We start from the raw sequence: 19,061 nt of genomic DNA on the forward strand, positions 1-19,061 counted from the left end.
CTCTCCCCAGGGCTGCCCCCCCCCCGCCCCCCCAGCCGCTCCCCAGCAGCCTGGGGCTCCAGACCCCTCCCCAGCTCCGCTGCCCTTCTCTGGACATGTTCCACCTTCACTTTTTCCTTATCCTTTCCCTCTCCATCCTACCTAGAAGCATTGGCACGGAGCCTAAACTGAAAAGCCAAAGAGCTTGTTAGCGTGACTCTCTGCTTCATGTCTGCCAGCCAGCTGGGAAACTACACTCTAGATAAAATACCTACAGATTATTCTTTCCTTGTTGCTGGTGGTTTCTGGACCTCTGATGACAGTTCTGTTCTCTTCTGGACTAATAACAGTGTCCTCATTTTCCTGAGGATGCAGCCCTTACACAGATTTTTATTTTAAAACATCAGAGATTGTATTTGTCATGGAGAAAGGCACCATCTCTGCAGGTTTTTGGGCAAATATTTGGATCTGCTGATACGTCTGCTTTTCAAATGCTTACTTGTGTCAATGGGATGCCTGTCAATATGCAGTAGTTACTCATTACTGCTAAGCCAGCTTATTCACCCACAAATGTACTACAAGGAACATGCCAACCGATGAAAGCGTAAACAAAATACTCTGTTTCATTAATTGATAATCAAGAAAGCTGCCATTAAAAAGAAATATTACAGGGCTTTACATCCTAAACAGCCAACATAGTGCAAGAAACCAGAAATCTATGCGCTATCCAACCACGGGTCTAAAGAGAAGATGGACAAGAACGAAACTTCAGGATCTTGTGCTAAAATAGCTGCAGGTAAGCACTTACTTCAAGGCAACACTTCTGCCAAACACCCAATATAGGCTGCCTTTTTTTTTTTTTCTTCCCCTTTTTTTAAGTTGTCTAGCCAGGAAAATTCTACAAACCATAGGGCGAGACATCCAGGAGACACTGAGCACATATGCAGACCCAAGAGTTGTGTTTTGAAAGAGCTTTCAAAGCAAGAACCTATAGGAGAACACGGTTTGCGGTTAAATAGTTTCCTACCTTTACATTCTCTCAGCATTCTGTTGCCCATCAAATACTACAGAACAAAGAGCTGCAGGTGAATACACAGCATTCCCCCAATGGTGTATTAATTCATTAACGAATGCAGCCACATTCTTAAAGCTCAAAATCGTGTTATTCCAATACTGGTTACTAGCTAATTGCTTTCCCAGCACACTTAGCAGCCTACCGGCACTCCCATGATAGTCATGGGACGTCCTCACCTTGAGCAGTGTACCAGGGATGCAAAAACCAGACCTAAAACACAGAAATGTGCACATCTGAAAGATGCTGTCAAGACTTGCAAGGCGTTCGAGGCAAAAGACACACCGAGGGCGACAGTAAGAAAAGAGCAGCTTCTGAGGGAAAAGCTCGACTGATGATGTGAGACCAAGACATCACGTAAAAAGTTCAAGACATACGGTATGGTTAAAATAAAAAGAAGGAAGGAAAAGCAGTAAAGCCATTCTTCTAAAGCTTCTAAACGAAGTTTTCTTTTAGACACATTAATAAAACTATTGGCGAACATGTTGTGCTGCAGATTCTCTGTCTTCTGGCATTTGCCCAAGTTTAGAGGAAGCATTCAATATTTTCACAAATCTAACCCTTACAGATGTTGATGTGCTCTTTTTTACTGTCACTGGTAAAACCAGAATGTATAGATTTCTTCTGTTTCTTTTTTATGTTTTTCATTTAAAATGCTCTTAATTTGTGACAAAAAAAAATCCCCCCAAATTAAAAAAGGGTTTGGGATACTTCTTCCTTATTTATCACCCTTAGTAAAGTCTTTCAGGTTGCGTTCTGCCTCCAGCTGCATTTGTGCAACCCTTCAGGAAGACACAGTCAAAACCAAACACTTGGTCCAACACGCTGATATTTAGTAATTTCAGACCCAGGAAAGAATCTGATCCTCACGACTGCGATCCAAAGATTTCTTTGGATTGGGAGGGTTTACTATATTTTTTTTTATTGGGCTTGATTATTGGTTTTTTGTTTGTTTGGGGGTTTTTTTGACTAAAGCAAGCGCTTCCCCTGAACACATACAAGTGAATCCTTATTATTGAATTTTTAGATAGTTAGCTAAACGCTTAGGACAAGAAAGATGTAAACAAGAAGCACATCAGCATTACTTTTAACATTACTTCCATTACTTTGAGCATTTTAACTCAAGTTTAGTGTGGGACGTGTATCTGCAATCGTCAAATAAAATCGGACTCAGCCACACAATGTATCTTCACATTTTCCTATACAACATTAAGTTTTACATTAAGGTGGGCAGGGAGGTTTTTGAAAGACAAAAAAAGCACAGCCTTGGTTTCTGATGGAAGTGATTGAATTGCCCAGGATCAGGGTCCAAACAGTCACAGCAAAACCAGTGCACCAGGGTCACCTGATTTGTACAGTACTGGAATAGTCAAAGTACGTAACTCATTGCCAGTTTACATACTTTAACTGGAGATATTGCATTGAGTAGCTATAAGGTTTTTTCCCCGCATTGTTCTTTGTTAGTTTGAGGGGGCAAAAAAAGAAGAAAACCCAAACCCACGCTTAAAACCAGATGGAAAACCCCCAGAGACATAAGGTGAAGCACATGCTCCAAGCAGATCTATCTAGACTGCAATGTGAACAAAGCAACTGTTAAATGCCTACAAGTGAAGTGTTACGAATTCTTCCATTTTAATTGAGTTATAAACAATTTGAGAAATAAACTGTTTTCTAACCCACAAGATATGAGAGCAAATGTTAAAATACATGTTCAAGTAGGTGATAAAACTCAATGCTTCATCATCAGAAAGCTACTGGCTTTTAAGTATATAAAAAGCTATTCCAAATGACATTATGACTGAAAGACGAATCAAGGCAAAAGAACATAGAACTCTGAGTCAGTCTCCAAACTTGTTTTCTTGCTATTTGTCAAGTTCATTATTTAAACACAAGATTGTTTTCTTAATTTAATATACATACTTATACAATGGTTTAAATTAAGGCATAATCCAGCTGGCTGAAGTTTTCAGTAAAATGTCTCTGTCGCTTTTTATTAGTAATAATTGGTTCAGATTACTGCTGGCAAAAGTAACATAGTCCATTAAAGAGGAGGTTGAAAACCAGATCTCTTTAGTACTACCATCTTCCGTGAGGGCGATTTGTAAATTAAATGTAGTGCAGGCCTTTGGACTCAGGAAGCCTTTCAAGGAACTCACCATTAAGTCAACTTAGCAGACAGGGCTTGAGGCTTTAAGCAGGAGTTGGTAAAACGCTGAAGCCGTAGTGTGGTTTTACAGAAAGCTTTTCACGTTCTAGAGAAAGAATACTACTGACCCAACGTGAAACAGGTAAGAACAGAAGTTATCATCCAAAAAGCACAGGGCGAATTTTTGGAAGACCTAGCCAAAAAGACAGTGGCTAATATTTAACACACAGACATTAAAAGAGAGCCCTTCAGAATCCAACTCAACGTGCCAACTGGAGACTCTTAATTTAAAAGCATTGCTTCTGATTGTGTCACTACGATGATACTTTTGTAAATGATGTTTTGGGCTCTCCAATACTCTGAAGAGTATTTCTTCCATGCAATTTGGAAGTGTTCTAGGATCCTAGAACATGATTCCATTTTCTATTTCAGTTTTAATGTGAAGTCTTTGAGGCTTTCTGGGATTGCAATTTACATGTAGAACAGACACCTTTGATAAAGCCAAATGGTTTTAGATGGAAAAAGTAATACACAAATCACATCATCCCTCTATGTGTACTAAAGTTGATGCATAGCAGACTCGACCATGTTATACAAGAAAACACACACAATTTCAGGGACATAAAGTAAGACCAGCTGCACCCCAAAAAGTTTTAAATTCATAAATTTAGTCCTTCGCAATGTCATGTAGCAAGAGGTGCAAAATAATAGGCTAGATCACAGCCTCATTCCAGAACCTGACAGGCCATGCTTTGGCTACTCTTAGGACAAAGACAAAACATGACTGAGGCAGTTGATTACGTTACTGAGCAGCAAGTAGCTTTAAATCTCACCTGACTATAGCACCATATGTGCTCCCTTGGGAATGAAAACACCAGATTATTTTCTTCAGAATTAGAAATTGCAATTATATTCCTTAGACAAATAACAAGTAGAAGCTCAAAACCCAAAACATATGAACTTTTACTGCTTTAACATTTTCCCAACAAAAATACTGCCTAGTAAGCTGCGCATAGTGCTACTACCTATTTTCTTACCTATTTGGCTTGTATGTTATCCTAAAACTTTAAACCTTCTTAATATGCTTTTGCTTCCAGACAGTGCTCTGTGACAAACACTGTTTTTTTTCAGAGACAGCCCCTAGAGTTCATACGAGTGCTTAGAAAGCTTCCTGTAGCTCCATGCGTCCTGCCTTTTAAACTAGACTAGTAGCCAAAGTACCTGGAAGTAAAAACAAAGACAAAAAAGTTAAGAGATGCATTTAATGCACCATGGTAGTATAAATCCTTTCAGAGGCTGGTAATTTAACCATTCTCTGCATTTCCTGAATGTCAGTTTATTCTAAAGCATTCCCTTGTATCAATGGCTTTGACAAGTAGGGAAAAGTAAAGTAAAAAGGTGACAATAGGGAAAGTGCTAAAAAAAACCCTATAATGTTTCTCTCAACTAAGCATTGCAGCAGACTTGTTCAATGCTTTTCCTCCATGTTAACCTACACTATGCTAAAGCAGCAAAATAGCCACACAAGCACAGAGTACTGTGTAAATAAAGACTCTTAATACTACCCTGGTATAATGAAAATGGAACGGCCAAAGGCATTCCCTAATAAAATGATCATTGAAATCCATACATCAGAACCCTTGTAGAGCACCATATTTCAGAAAGATATTTGAAGTGTATAGCTGTACCGAAGCTGGAGGCAGAACATTCGTTGTTGGATTTGATGATCAGACTCCCAGTGAGGTTCCTCAATGAACGCAAACACTACTAAACCAGTCCTAATTATATACTGGTTTTACATGGATATGTTTGTGAGGGAAAATAAGGAGTTCTTATCACATTGTTTATTCCAGCTGTTTTTGCTCTGCATTTAGGCATTTGCTTTCAAGGTCGTCCTTATTCTGAGCAGCTGGTTCCTCACTCTGTGCAATAGAAATTTCTGACCGGTCCGTCTTTGTGTCGGTATCAGCCAGCTCCTCTGGAGCTGAGGTGGGGCCATGCAGCTCCTTCACATGGAGGGTAGGGTTGGTCATTTGCTCTGTGTCTTGTTGAGAGGCTGGTGCGTTGCTGTCTTTGGGAAGCTCAGGGCAGTTGACAGGAGCTATCACCAAGGGAGGCTGAGGTAGGTCTTTCTGTAAATGGAAGATCACAGTCAGAATGATGTAAAGCAGGAATTACCACATCCAGTTATCAGGAGCGATGGTCATACAAGATGAAGATTAAAAGGTCCATCATCTCCATCATCATTTTCCAGCAGTGGACACATGCATACACAGTTATCCTGGCTTTGCGTTTTATACTACGCAAGGAGATTTTTCTTCCAGAAATGCGTTTATTTGCTTTCTGCCTGATCATTCCTCACTGATTTCAGGTGTGCTCTGCTGATTACACAGGAACAGGCAAACAGCACTTTGTCATTCTCTGGTTTTGCCCACCTTTACTATCGGTGTACAGCAACTGGCAATTTTACATCACATTTCAGATATCTGAAATCTTTTCCAACAATTAAATTCAAGTTCTCTAGAGGAAAGTTGTGAAGGTTACCATAAATAGTTGAAAACCAAAATAAAACTCACTGGGGGGAACCTCTAGCTTGACAGATTACTCAAAATCTATAATCACGCATCACAATAGAACTTACTCCTTTTGGAATCAAATTCATTTCACTTGTACCACAGTCAAACAAAGTGATAATTTACTATATTGATCTAGATTTCTACCTTCATAAGCAGTAGGCTATGAAAAAAAAATGAAGAAAAATTTTAAGGATATATTTTATATAATAAACACTGTATTTTATATAGTATTTTACTGCTACTACTACACTTTCAACAGAGATCAAGCCAGTAAAATTACAGCAGAGTCACAAAGGGTAGACAAGGTCTACTTTACTTTCCACTAGCCAGCTTAAGCGCCCATAAACATTAAGAAAAAGAAAATCTTATTGAGGCAAAGAAAGTATGTAAAAAAGCAAACAGTCAAGCAAAACAAAAATCTTTGGGTTTGTTTGATAATACTGCAATATTTTACTCAACTTTAATTCTAGTTAGGTTTTAATAATATTAGTATTTCTTGAAGACACTCATATCAAACTGGTATTCACCGCAAAGCCGCTGCCCGTCCAGAACATTGCAAGCTCCTTTCTCCAAAGAGCCACAGCAAAGCTTGTGAGAAGAGTACAGGGCACCAAGTAGAGGAGAGCGGGCTGGCCCATCTGCATCAATGCCAAGGCAACAAAGGTCACAAGAAGGCCTATGCCATATGCTGGAAGGAAACAAAACCCAGTTATTCAGATACAACTCTGCTCAAGAACTAAATAATTAGCTAGATGAGCATTCTAGCAGGAACTATTTTCAAGTAATAAGTAAAACATCTCCAGATGTTTTTTCAGGCCTCTTCAGACACAAGCATTACACACGATGTAAACTTAGATCAGTGCTTTACTTAACAGAGATACTACAGTCCTCCTATTGATAACATGTGAAAGTAGTGCGATTGGCCTAGTCCATACTGTGCAATTAAATCATTACCTTTAGCAGTTTGAGACAGGCAAAATAAACAAATGAAGTATTGTGCTTCATGTTGTATTTATGAATGCAACAGACATAGATAATTATTTTAACCATTATAACGTGCTTCTTGTTTGGCTTGTCTTTGGCTGTTTCTTACTATCCCGCAACACCACTAAAAAAAAGCTAGCTGTACATTATAATTTGGTATTACTTTCTATTTAATTTTTGCATATATTCTGCAAAAATTATTAAGTAGAACAGAAGCAGCTAGGTTCTCATATTGTAATTATTTGAGCAATGAAGCTAAACCCAACTGATTTTTATTCAGGAACGAGGTGAAGAAGGACATGGAGGTGCTGAGCATGTCAAAAGAAGAGCAATGAAGCTGGGGAGTGGTCTGGAGCACAAGTCCTACAAGGAGTGGCTGGGGGCCCTGGGGGTGTTCAGCCTGGAGCAGAGGAGGCTGAGGGGAGCCCTCATCGCTCCCTACAACTGCCTGAGAGGAGGGGGGCGGTGCTGAGGGACATGGTTTAGCAGTGGACTTGGCAGTGTTAGGCTTATGGTTGGACACAAAGATATTAAGAGTCTTTTCCAACCTAAATGATTCTATGCTTAGAATACTCAATAAATTTTTACATTTCTTCAATCATTTTTCTTTAGGGCACAGCCTCAAAAGTGCTTTGCCAAAATATTTCTGTATACTAAGAGGAGGAGAAAAATAAAAATCCCAAACTATGTAATATGATATCAGTAGATGCTTTTAAAGGGAGCAGCTCCTGTAGGTATAGTGTTCAAGTGTCGCTGTTATACATACCTATTGTGCAGGCTACAAAATAGACTCTGGATGACTGCACCTGAATATCAAATCTATGGCAATAGGCTACCAGTAAGCCTAGGAAAGGAAAGAACAATTACAAGATGCTTTCAACCCATTCACACATTAAGATTCACAAACCCATCAAATTATCTAGGAGCTTAAGTTTGGGGTTTGTTTTTTTTCTCAACACTTACTTGGGCACCCCAGTGTTTAAGTACTAAGATGGACTTGATGATCTTAAAGGTCTTTTCCAACCTAAACGATTCTATGATTCTAAGATAACATCAATCAGGAGGCTGCACAGCTTACAAACAGGTATATGGTAACACACAAACCCAATACCACAGAAGCACTCTAGTAAGATTAAAATCTGCAAATACACAGATCCTAGATACAAAACATCATCCCATCTCTAATAAACTGTTGTAAAATATACAGCGTTCACAGCAAGAATAAGGGTAAATTCATCTCTTCCAGCTCCCAGTAAATAGAAATTTATGGTTAATGACTACACCTATTATAGGCAGGGAAGGGAAGATGGATGGGGATGACAGTTCATATTTCCCAAAATACAAGAGAAAATAAACAAGTGATTTCTCAGAAGAAATCTGAAAGCCAGAAGGTACATAGTTTTCACCTGTAGTGGTGTCAGGCATATTCTACGTAATATCTGCAGTCAAATTTGAGAGGTGTGGTAGAAATACTGGATGTTGTGTGACTAACAGAATTATGGGGTTTTGAGTGGTCAGGTCTGTGTGTACTCAAATCATGTGCAAACGGACAAATAATTTCCTCTATCACCACACTGTTCAAGATGATTTACAGGGCAGGTTTAGGCTAGACATTAGGAAAAACTTCTTCACCGAAAGGGCTGTCAGGCTCTGGAATGGGCTGCCCAGGGAGGTGGTGGAGTCCCCATCCCTGGAGGTATTTAAAAGAAGGAGAGATGAGGTGCTTAGGGCCAGGGTTTAGTGGTGGGATGGCAGGGTTAGGTTAAAGGTTGGACTCGATCTCAAAGGTCTTTTCCAACCAAAGTGATTCTATGATTCTACAAAATTAGTTGCTGAATCAACTCTTGAGATTTCTCTACATTTATTGACATCACTGCATGTGAAACTGAACCAGGAGATTAATGTGCATTTAATTTCTTATGGAAAAAGTGAATAGTGCAGAAAAACAACAGGTTTATAGAAGTCAAATCAAACTTCCTACTTGAAGTGGAAGTACAAGAGGAAGAAACAATATGACAGTGCAACAAGTAAAATTCTTAACGTGCTAAATGAGAGCTACCTGGAACTAAAATGTCTCCAAATCCTAGGAGAGAAAAAGGCCTGTCACAGAGAGCCAAGGGAGAGGAATTCAGTCGCGGAACCTTCAGGACCATTGGGAGCTGGGAATAAGAGACACGTACACCTTATGAAAAGCAGTTTCCTCTACATACTGACACCATCTACCAGAACTTGTAGCTGTTGTACTAAAACCACAGACTTCAAATAGAGCAAATGTATCTTTTTTTACATTATCGATCCTTATGCTTAAAGTATTTTATTAATATTACTGGCAACTAACAAAATGTATTTAAGATAGGAGTGATGAAGTACTTCCTAAAGACAAACAGCCAAGACAGCTCCATATGACAGACATCTCAAAACACTGTATTAATTTCAAAGTCCTCCCATGCAATAAGGTATCAACTCTGCTTTAACTGTGGGAACATGAAAATTTAGGTAAGCTGCCACATGCATAAGAAATAACCATTTATATTTCATTCTCGTAGTTGCAATAAAAGTCTCAAAAGAGTAAAGACTTGATAGTTTTACAAAATGATTTCTCAAATCGCGTTAAATATTTTTTTCCCCAGGTGTTCCTAGGAATTACATAATTTGCAATGTTGAGGCAAGGTTCATTGCAAACATGCATTCTCTGTAATACAGTACATTAAAGAAATTTTCTTTTTTTCTTTTCTTATGTTAGTGCCAGAATAATTTTATCTACTTATACTATCATTATTGTCCTACATAATTAATTCTGTGCATAAAACTGAAACTAAAGGCGTACAAAAGACAAGAACATAAGAAATGAAAGGAATCAATATGCATTGTATGGATTGATCCACTCATAGTTCACCCTGCAAACAACTCTTTTCTTTACTATACTTTCCCATGCGACAGTATTACATTCATTGCTGAGAAGAGACCCAATATCCTTAAGTTAACAAAACCACTTTTCCTACAGCTTCATTTCTTATTTGTTTTGCACGCTGTGTCTCACCATCTCCTACATCTCACGTACTCTTCTCCCCGAGTCAACCACATCATCTTGTACAGCTCTGTGCACGCAGCTGGCCGCTGTCAAACAGTTTTCTGTCTCCAATTCTCGTTTCTCTCCTTTGCCTATAGTGTCAGCTCTTCATAAAGCAATTATCAAAACAGGGGAGGAGGGGGAAGGGACAGACCGCTCACCTAAGTTTTATCTCATTAGGTAAAATGGATATGCTTCATTAGCAATAAGTTATAGCTTCCATATACTGAAACCCTTTTAAAGCAAGGTAAAGGAAGACCAAAGCTGTTGTGATCAACCGCTAACAAAGTTTGCTTTGCCCCGAGTTCGGTGTAGGTTTCCAGAGAGCTCAGGAGTGCTTATTTGCACGTTAAATTCTTTTCAGACTGGCATCTCCATTTCAGCTTTGTGGTCTCTGAATTTCAGAGAAATTGGGAGTGTAATAGCTGGAAGTTAGTGCCATATTTTCAGATTACATACAGTACCTTTTCATGAGTAGCAGAATCAGATGGGCCTGCAGCCACCTCCACCATTATACTCTCCCCAGTCTAAAGAAAAAAGGGGAAATTGTAAATCAGCACTTTGCTCAGCAGGCTTGGGATCATTTAGGAACATGAAGAAACAGGTCATTACACTTTGCTCTGTGAGCAGCAGGCGCTAGAGAAGTGCTTTACTTACCTTTGTCAGAAAAGGTGTGATAAATACAAAGAATACATCATACACAAAAAGAACCAGGAGCAGCAAGGTACAGCCCTGAAGGAAGAGACAAGATAATTGGTATTTACACACTATGCATTTGTAAACAGCAAAGAATTAATAATTAGCAACTTAAGACTATTCAAGGCAAAAACTGAACAGACAAACAAATCACCCACGTATTTTTCTTAATTTCTAAATATTTTAGATGGAGGAACTGGATCTCGCATGCACCATTCAAAAGAAAGAAATTCTTACACACAAAATTACATGTTAGTCCCTAAAATTCTTTATCTTGTAAAATCTGGAGATGGTGTCATTTCAGTTTGTTAGGAAATATTAAGGTGGTCTGCATTTTCTCTGGAGGATGCATAGCTTGAAACAGCATCCACATTAGTTTGACCAATCTGTACAGAGAAACAAATGTATAGGTGAAGATAACTTGAAACAGAGTTTGAAGAGCTGCCCAAGGAGCAACTAAACAACCAGTACTGATTTTTACCTTAGGATACTAAATAGGTTGTGGAAGACTTGGAAAACCACAAGAATGATACATGAATTGTGTGTCAAATTCGAAAAACAAACAAAACCACCTCAAACCCCCCAAAAAACCCCACAAGCGAATGTGTGCTGTGTGATTTACTAGCAGTCAACACTCTACAGAACTTTAAGTTACCAAGCACCATGCATAACAATCACACACCACTTATTCGTCCACATTATGCTCATTAGTCACTCTTTTCCAAGCTACACATGAATGGAAGTGCATTTCCAAGCCAATGTACTCCATTGTAGGTGGCTCCTCTGTTCAACTGTACACAGGCAAACATCCTCTCTTGACATCTGTTTAACTTTCATACCTTAAATGTAGGCAGGCGGATGGTTTTCAACATGTAAAGACAGAAAGCAATTCCTAAAGCATCTTGCAGAACCCAGGCCCACCTAAAGAAAGAGGAGAGTCACATTTTTGCAGGAAAGCCAGACCAAGTCTTGTCTCACTAAGGACCTGCTTAGGACAAAAAACTTTATTAGAAGTACTTGCTTGAAACCAACATTGTTGTCAGCATGGATTCACAAATGGGAAGTTGTGCTTGATCAACCTGATAACCTTCTACAATGAAATGACTGGTTTGGTAGATGAGGGAAGAGCAGTGGGTATATTGTCTACCTGGACTTCAGTAAGGCTTTCCACTGAGAATCTCCCCTTTAGAGAAACTAATGAAGTACAGGTCTCAGGTCTTCAGAGAAACTAATGAAGTACAGGCTGCATGAGCAGTGAGGTGGATTGAAAACTGGCTGAGTGAGGTCAGTGGGTACCAAAATGGGAAGTGGTGGGGTCCTTTGGCCTGTGTATACATGTACACCCTTGCGTGCTGAGGGCAGCCTACAGTTGGGGCTGTTTTCTTGCTTGTGTTTTATAAGTTAAGTATAGAGGCTCTTTGCTTTACTCTCCTCGATTGCTAGGATCAAACAGAAGTAGAATTTGAGACATGAAATGCTGAGGTTTCCCTAAAATCAATAAGGGCTAGATGCAGATGGGAGATTATGCTGTTGTGATCAATCCCTGAGCACTTGCTGATGGAGCTTTGTGCAGGGGGACACTTAAGTCTACTCCAGCTTTGAAGCAGAAAATGGATTTCCTAGTCTTAAATATCCCAGGTTGCAACAGCTCAATAGTATTCCTGCACTCCTCAGTCTGACAATTATTTCTCTAAAAGGTGTTTCAGAGTTGACACTTCCTGGATTTATATGAATGATCCACAGCTTACCACAGCTTAACACAGAAAATGGATCCCACAAAAGCAGTAATGGGCATTCAAGGGACAAGCAAGACATCTTTGGTACCATCAGCAGAAACACAAGCCGGCATTTCAGATCCAACACAGAGTCCCTTATAGAGGGACCAAGATGACAAACACATCATGTATGGGGAAATTGGAGCATCTGGGAGTGAGGTAAGCAGTTAAAAAACAACCAACCAACCAAAAAAAAAACCCTCTAACAAAAGTGGTAAGAAGAACATGTTATAGGTACCACAGCAATACTGGACACACAGAATTATTTACTCATACCAGTTGAGAGAAACTAAAGATCTGACCGTCTTTACAGCTCTTACTCTCTCTGAGCAAATGCACATGCAGACCATCACCTGAAGAAATAAGTGGGACAACTTGTGTGCAACTTTCTATAACACTTCTGAAAAGCTGTCTTAAGCCAAAGAGATCAGAATATGGACTGGGACTCAAGAGAAACTCAAGCTTAACAGACAGTTTTCTGCAACTTAAACCAACAAGACAGAGATAAAGCACATAAGGAACAACCAAGAATTTCTGCCTAGTCTCTAATTTCTTTCCTGCCACTCGGAAATTCTGGATAAGTTTAGGCTTCTAAGGATGTCAGTTACTTACACTATAAAGCATATTACAATTCCTAGCACAGAAGCTAAAATATACACTTACTGATCTTCGTTTCTGAAGATGCCCCAGACTACGCTGACAGCGATACAAAATACTGCCAACAGCAACATCCGGACCTGCGGACGCTTGTGAAAATAAGGCAGGTTGTTGTCTGGGATTCTGAAAATTAAACACACCAAAGCTACAGTTGTCTATGTAGTTACCCTCCTCCTTCATAAACATTTTAAAGTCTGAAACCGCCTTGTAAATCCCACACCTACCCAACATTATAAAAAATTAATTCTGTCCATTAAAAATTTAGAAGTTGCCACATACCTACACTTGCCCAAGGGGAATCTTCTTACAAAGGGAGACAGACAACTGTAAAGACCAATTGAGGCAGCCAGGCAGAATATTCCTATGATAACATAGACTGAGAGAGAAAAAGTAGTAAGTCCAAGCAGGATAGGGTAAGAGATGCTTTTATTCATATCCCTGCTGCATACAGAACAGACAGTCAAAAAGCCTGAATGAGGAATAAGGCTACGTTTCCCCAGTGAAAGTTAAATTCAGAGACTTTAAATGAGAGTTCATTAGATTTAGGCTCTTTAAGTATCTAATTCTAGCTTCGTTCACTCAGGTGTACTTTATGCAGTAGCTACTTCAGCAAATCAAAACCTCTGTGCTAATATTCTTAAAGTAAATCATTAAATCACAAGCCTAAAAGGCAATTTATGGTGAAGTGTTTATCTTCTCATTATGAGTACATGTGAGCATTATAAGGGAACTCTTAAAATCAGTAGGAAAATGAATTAATACAGATGGGATGCATCCTTCATAACTTCCTTAGAAATATGAGGATGGAAGTTCCAGTGCATTATGCTCTCGTGGTTTTTTGTCAATCAATTTGGTAAGTGATCAAGAGAAACTTATCTTTATAAAAAGATAAAAAATTTGATCCTGGATCCCACAACTTAATTTCAAATTGAACAACAGTAGAAAGACAAGTATAGGTTTGAGAACACCTTTAACCAAACTAAGAGTCTGTGCCTACTTAATAGGCTTTAACGTTCGAAAGAAGCTCTATGATCACCTAATGCAACCTCGCTAAAGGTAGGTATAGAAATCTACTCACTGGGTTTTCTTACAGGGTTTTAAATCATATTGGGATGAAGAAACATGGCAGGAGGCAACCATTTCATAATTCATTTCACAGTAAAAATGTTCTTTAAATGATGGCAGCCTTGTGATATCAATGATGTATCAATACAAATACAACTTTAAGAGTACCTAAGTGGTCATAGAAGAAATAAAGGAGGACCAGCATTGAGCAGCACATCACTACAAATACACAGATCATTATTGGAGTCACATCCACTGTTTCATCATCATGTTTCTCTGCCCCATCATCACGTTTGTGCTTCATGTACCGCCTGAAAGAGTAACATGGCTATAATCAGTCCATTCCTTCTGCAACAAAATATAAAAGGGCAGTGAATCTTCAGCGAGAACTATGTGGGGTTGGAAAACATGACACAAAACCAATGCCTGCATTGAGTTCCACTCAGGTCAGTGGAACTCCACGTTTTACGTGGATGTGTGAACATCAGATATAAACTAATGCAGCGGTTACTGTTTTATGCATTGTGTTATCAAGAGTACTATTTTTCATTCACTAACAATGCAACAGAAACCTGAAAACCACCACAGAATAATTTGCTGACTTCAGAAGAAATCATGAAGTCAGGCTGTGCATATAAAGTAAACAGAAAAAAGTGTGGCACAGACAACCTCCTCCCCCCAACTCCACTTACTGGCAGAAAGTAACCACAAAATTCCAATAAAAGATTCGTAATAAATATAGTGTATGGTAGCACTATACTAGTAAAAGCAAATTTTATTATTGTTTACAAAAGATTTTTATGATGAATTTTTGCAAAAGCCCAAATAGGAAGCCTATTACAATCCAATTTTCCTTCTGAGCTTTTCAAATGTTTGGCTTTTTGACAAGGCAAAATACTAGAATACTCTACATGCAAATTATATTCTAATAATTTCATATGGTGACAAAGCCAATAGAAGGCTCAAGGCCTTTCAAATGTCACATCAGCATTTTCCCATTCTGGTCTCCAAACCTCACTAGCAGAGCCTACCAGGTACTAGAATAAAAATAAATTTTAAATAAATACCATGTGATTTTTTTTCTGTGAAAAATACAAGAAAACTGACATACTAATTCCAGTTACTCACTTTTTCACATCTCTGCTTCCTGCCCAGTAGCCTCCAATTGCAACAGTCCCCACAGCCATGACAAATATAATCACCATGTTATAGTCTAGCACAGGCTCGTTTGGTGCATACATCGCCCCTTTCACCGAGCTGCCAAAACTCTGTGGAGGTAAGTACAAGCTATGAAGAACTTCCAAAAAAGCTACCTTAGCAAATGTTCAGTTGCTTAGTTTTCACTAAGCAAGCTCAGAATCAAGCTTTAATATAAATACTTAGGAGCAGTCTATTAGCTCTACTACTAGTGATATTTATTTCCATCATCAGGCTTCATTTTTATTTTATTCTGAAGATGAAAAAAACCTTCCAAGAGATTTTTTTTTAAATTTTTTTTTCAAAACATGCAATCTTCATGAGTACAACTCTCTACAGATTCAAAGCTCCTAAGATGGATTTCGAATACTGTTGAGCAATGACTCATTTAAATGCAATAATGTGAATCAGAGTATTTAGTATCGAGTTTACCTTGCCAATATCTAACATATCAGTGTAGCTGAGCAGAGCCACAGGAATATCGATTTCTTCATATTGACTTCTGTTACCCCCAGGAGGGACCTGAAAGACAATTCAGACCAGGTAAGAACATCTTCATTTCTGCAAATACTTCTACTACTTTAACCCTTTTGAAGTTGCAAGTTCTGTTTCTGTTAATTTGGAAAATATTCTAGACAGGAACATAATGACAAAAAAACTTCAAAGTCAAAATATGCTTTACGGGAAACAGGCATGCAAGTCCTTAAAGACTAACAGCAAAGTGTAGCAACCAAACTTCAAGCAGTATCTTTTGCACATCAGGGTCATGGTTTTATGATTGATGTGTGCCTCTAGTATTGACTACAGTATTCAAAGCTACTCATTTTACAAAACATACACTGGTGATGCTCCAGCTGAATCTAAAGCACTAGAGTCACTGTGCTCTAGATCTCACTGGAGGTAGAAGAATGACTCGAGAAACCAGCCTCCTTCCTTGATTCCAGTATTTCATACGGATAATTCTGAGCCCGTGACTTGAACGTTACATGGGCTCTGTGAAGCATTCTTCCTACTTAAATGAGTACCTCCTCTTGTTTCATTAATCCTTCCTTCAGCTGTATTATTTCCACACAGAGCTATGCAATGTATGTACATGTGTAAATACACATACATATATATTATTTATTTTCAAGAGGAGCATCAAATACCAGCAATGAGCACTGAAAACGAGACAATATCTAACATCAGAGGAGTATCAGCAATATAGAAAGACAGAGACTTACCAGTCTCTCTCTGCTAACAATGAGCAGCCCACGAGCTCCATTTATCTGAGCAAGCCTCACTTTCTCATAGAAGGTGCAATTCCCTCGCATCACCATGGGGATTTGATTATTAAATCCCCCATCAGGTACATCAGAAGGAGAACACAAAACAGATGCTGTCTGGTCCTGCAGTTGCAAGAGTGACTGAAAAGAAAGAAATTAAACACATATATAAAATAAAATTATAAAAGAAGTCAAGAGGAGAAACCACAGAGTTTCTAAAGGGTAATTTAGAATTTTCAAGTAATGGAATAAGAGTATTCTCAGAGAAGCTTGAAAACTTGAAACAGTGTTGCTCTCTGTTACGTAGGGTCCTGCCTTGCTTCACCTTACTGTACAGAATTCTGCTGGTAATAAAAATTGGGTTATAATCTGTATTTGCATTTGTTTTCTTCAGCACTGTTGCTGTTGTGATGCATGCATCCAGGATGTAGGAGTACAGCAAAGTGTTATAAGTGCTAGGGTGGCACAGAGTGGCAGGCTGAGAAAATGCAGGGGATGAACAGCTAGAAACACAAGCACAGGCTGGGCTGCAGTACAAAAGCATAGGCAACAAAAATAAACTTCCATTTTGAAACCAACTATATCCAGTTAGCTGAGGTTTTGGATCCTAAACACCTGGATACTGGATTCTAAGCTGCTTCCCTCACAGCTTGCAATTGAGAGATGTCACAGGCCCACCCCAATTCCTTAGTTTTGGCCCTTCTCAGACCTGAAGACATCTACTCTGGTATGTTCACACAGGAACAGCCCAAAGACACTTCAAGGTTTTAGAAATAACACCGGCACAAATTGTTGCTTGCAAAACCTAAACAACAACGACCATCTTTGCCCAGTTCTAGTTGCAAGTCACCTGAAAAATGCAATTATCTACCCAATAACTGATCCTTGGTGTGAGCTGTGCTAACAGAAGCACGTCACAGTCCCACTCTTGCTGGGGGTTGGGCTGTTAGGTTTGAGAGGCATCAGGGTAAAGTTTTTAACCTGAAATTGTATTAGAAATCCACAGGCACGTGATGCAATACCAAATACCTGTATAACGGACTCTACTGTCTTAGGAGGGAAAGGTAAGGGTCAAGCTGTTAGTAGCTCCAAGCTTTTCTAGAAAACTGCTGTCTCCACCCTGGCTCCTACTTTAGAGACAGTAAAGTGTCTCTACACACACTGCCTGGTTGTCCAGGTTTCAGGAAAGCTTATCAGCTCTATCAGAGCACAACACAAAAGCAGAGTGAGCTCAGGTTGGTGCACAGCATCACCTCAGTTAATAAATTGAACCGCTGGAGTACTGGAGGAGAGAAGGAGGAAGAATGTGAAAGAAGGGAAAGGCAGAGTGAGAGCTGAGGAAGGGACAGGGACAGGCAAGGGATATAGCATAGGCAACCCTGTGGAAGGCAAGTTGGAACCTGCTGAGTGCTTCAGTTTCAGTTCAGTGCAAGCTCTTCTGGACTACGTTACCTCCTGCACAGCTACTGAAATACATCTCCAGTGAATTTTCATGAGACTGGTGGAAACAAGAGGTCTACAGTACCTTCAAACCAGCTTCAAGCACTTCTGCATTCCCACTTCTGGAGCAAAGGGATACGCTGCGAACACGTGCCGACTTCACGTTACAGAGAGTCAGGTCAAGTGCAAGAGTTTATTAGCTGGGTCTACACAAGGCAAAGGCAGCTGCAGCTTCTGAGCTATCTATGTATCTAGGGAGTGATCTGCAGTTGCAATAAACCCAGCATGGGTAATTAAGACTTGATTATATATTGATAAGGAACAGTAATACTTCTGTATAGCACTCAACTGGTAGATTAAGGAATACAAAGACTAAATGAACAGAGGATCAGTGAACTACTCCACATCTTCCCCAATAGTAGCTCATTAAAAGTGCATTTGCTGATTTAATCTTCAGTGACAGTAACATTTTCTCACAGAAGAGAGTGAAGAATTGACTCAACTGTCAGCTCATAAGGCTTTGGATAATGCAGCAAAAGCTTGACACAGTTTGTGACTACTTCTTACACTTGAGAGCTATGAACCACCCAGAAAGCACTAAAGGTCACAGGTCAGTATATTAGCAAGGCCACATGGTATCTTTCTGTATCATACTGACATACAAAAACTCCCTTCCAACCACAGGTAAGTGCCGTTTTCATTTAACTGCTCGTGTTGTGCAAAAGGAAGACTTTTGTTTCGAACCAGAAATAGTCATCGCCTCTGCATGCAGCTTGGAAAAGAATATTGCCGTAATAGCAATGCATAGGGTGATGTTAACAGATAAAAATATTTTCTAAGTAGAGCAAACAAAGCAGTTGCTTCAAATTCTACTAATCCAAGTTAGGAACTATTAGTTTCCCTGTAACAAAGGCATTTTTGAATACATTCTTCTGTCATTGCTTGGCCGGGTACTTACAGCTTTACCCAGGTCATGTGGCAAATGGGCCCACTGAGAGTTGAAGAGGATACAGTAATCTTTTCCTTTGCTGCTCCCCTTCTCTGAAAGGACGTGTACCATCCCATACTCTTCGCAGTACACCTGAAAACATAAAAAATTTCACCATAAGAATTTTGGGCCACATGAAATAGCAGAATAA

At 39.3% G+C, this 19,061-nt stretch overlaps 1 protein-coding gene across 2 annotated transcripts; it reads right to left on the reverse strand.

Moving 5' to 3' along the window:
- Nucleotides 1-82: 82 nt before the first annotated feature.
- SPPL2B (signal peptide peptidase like 2B) lies at nucleotides 83-19,000 on the reverse strand. 2 transcript variants are annotated; one of them, XM_035894289.1, is made up of 14 exons: nucleotides 18,881-19,000; nucleotides 16,441-16,623; nucleotides 15,650-15,739; nucleotides 15,149-15,288; nucleotides 14,189-14,331; nucleotides 13,235-13,331; nucleotides 12,962-13,078; nucleotides 11,363-11,444; nucleotides 10,485-10,559; nucleotides 10,292-10,354; nucleotides 8,817-8,916; nucleotides 7,524-7,601; nucleotides 6,301-6,461; nucleotides 83-5,329 (listed from the first exon to the last, which is right to left on the reverse strand). In XM_035894289.1, exons 1-14 carry the CDS (start codon nucleotides 18,980-18,982, stop codon nucleotides 5,042-5,044), a joined length of 1,719 nt encoding a protein of 572 aa, XP_035750182.1. In that variant the 5' UTR covers nucleotides 18,983-19,000; the 3' UTR covers nucleotides 83-5,041. The 2 variants fall into 2 exon arrangements, with proteins under 2 accessions (XP_035750182.1, XP_035750183.1); XM_035894290.1 differs by having other exon boundaries at nucleotides 5,241-5,329; nucleotides 6,233-6,461.
- Between the last annotated feature and the right edge of the window lie 61 nt (nucleotides 19,001-19,061).

Source organism: Egretta garzetta, unplaced genomic scaffold (assembly GCF_000687185.1).
Source record: "Egretta garzetta isolate BGI_Z169 unplaced genomic scaffold, ASM68718v1 scaffold345, whole genome shotgun sequence".
NCBI classification, from domain to species: Eukaryota; Metazoa; Chordata; class Aves; order Pelecaniformes; family Ardeidae; genus Egretta; species Egretta garzetta.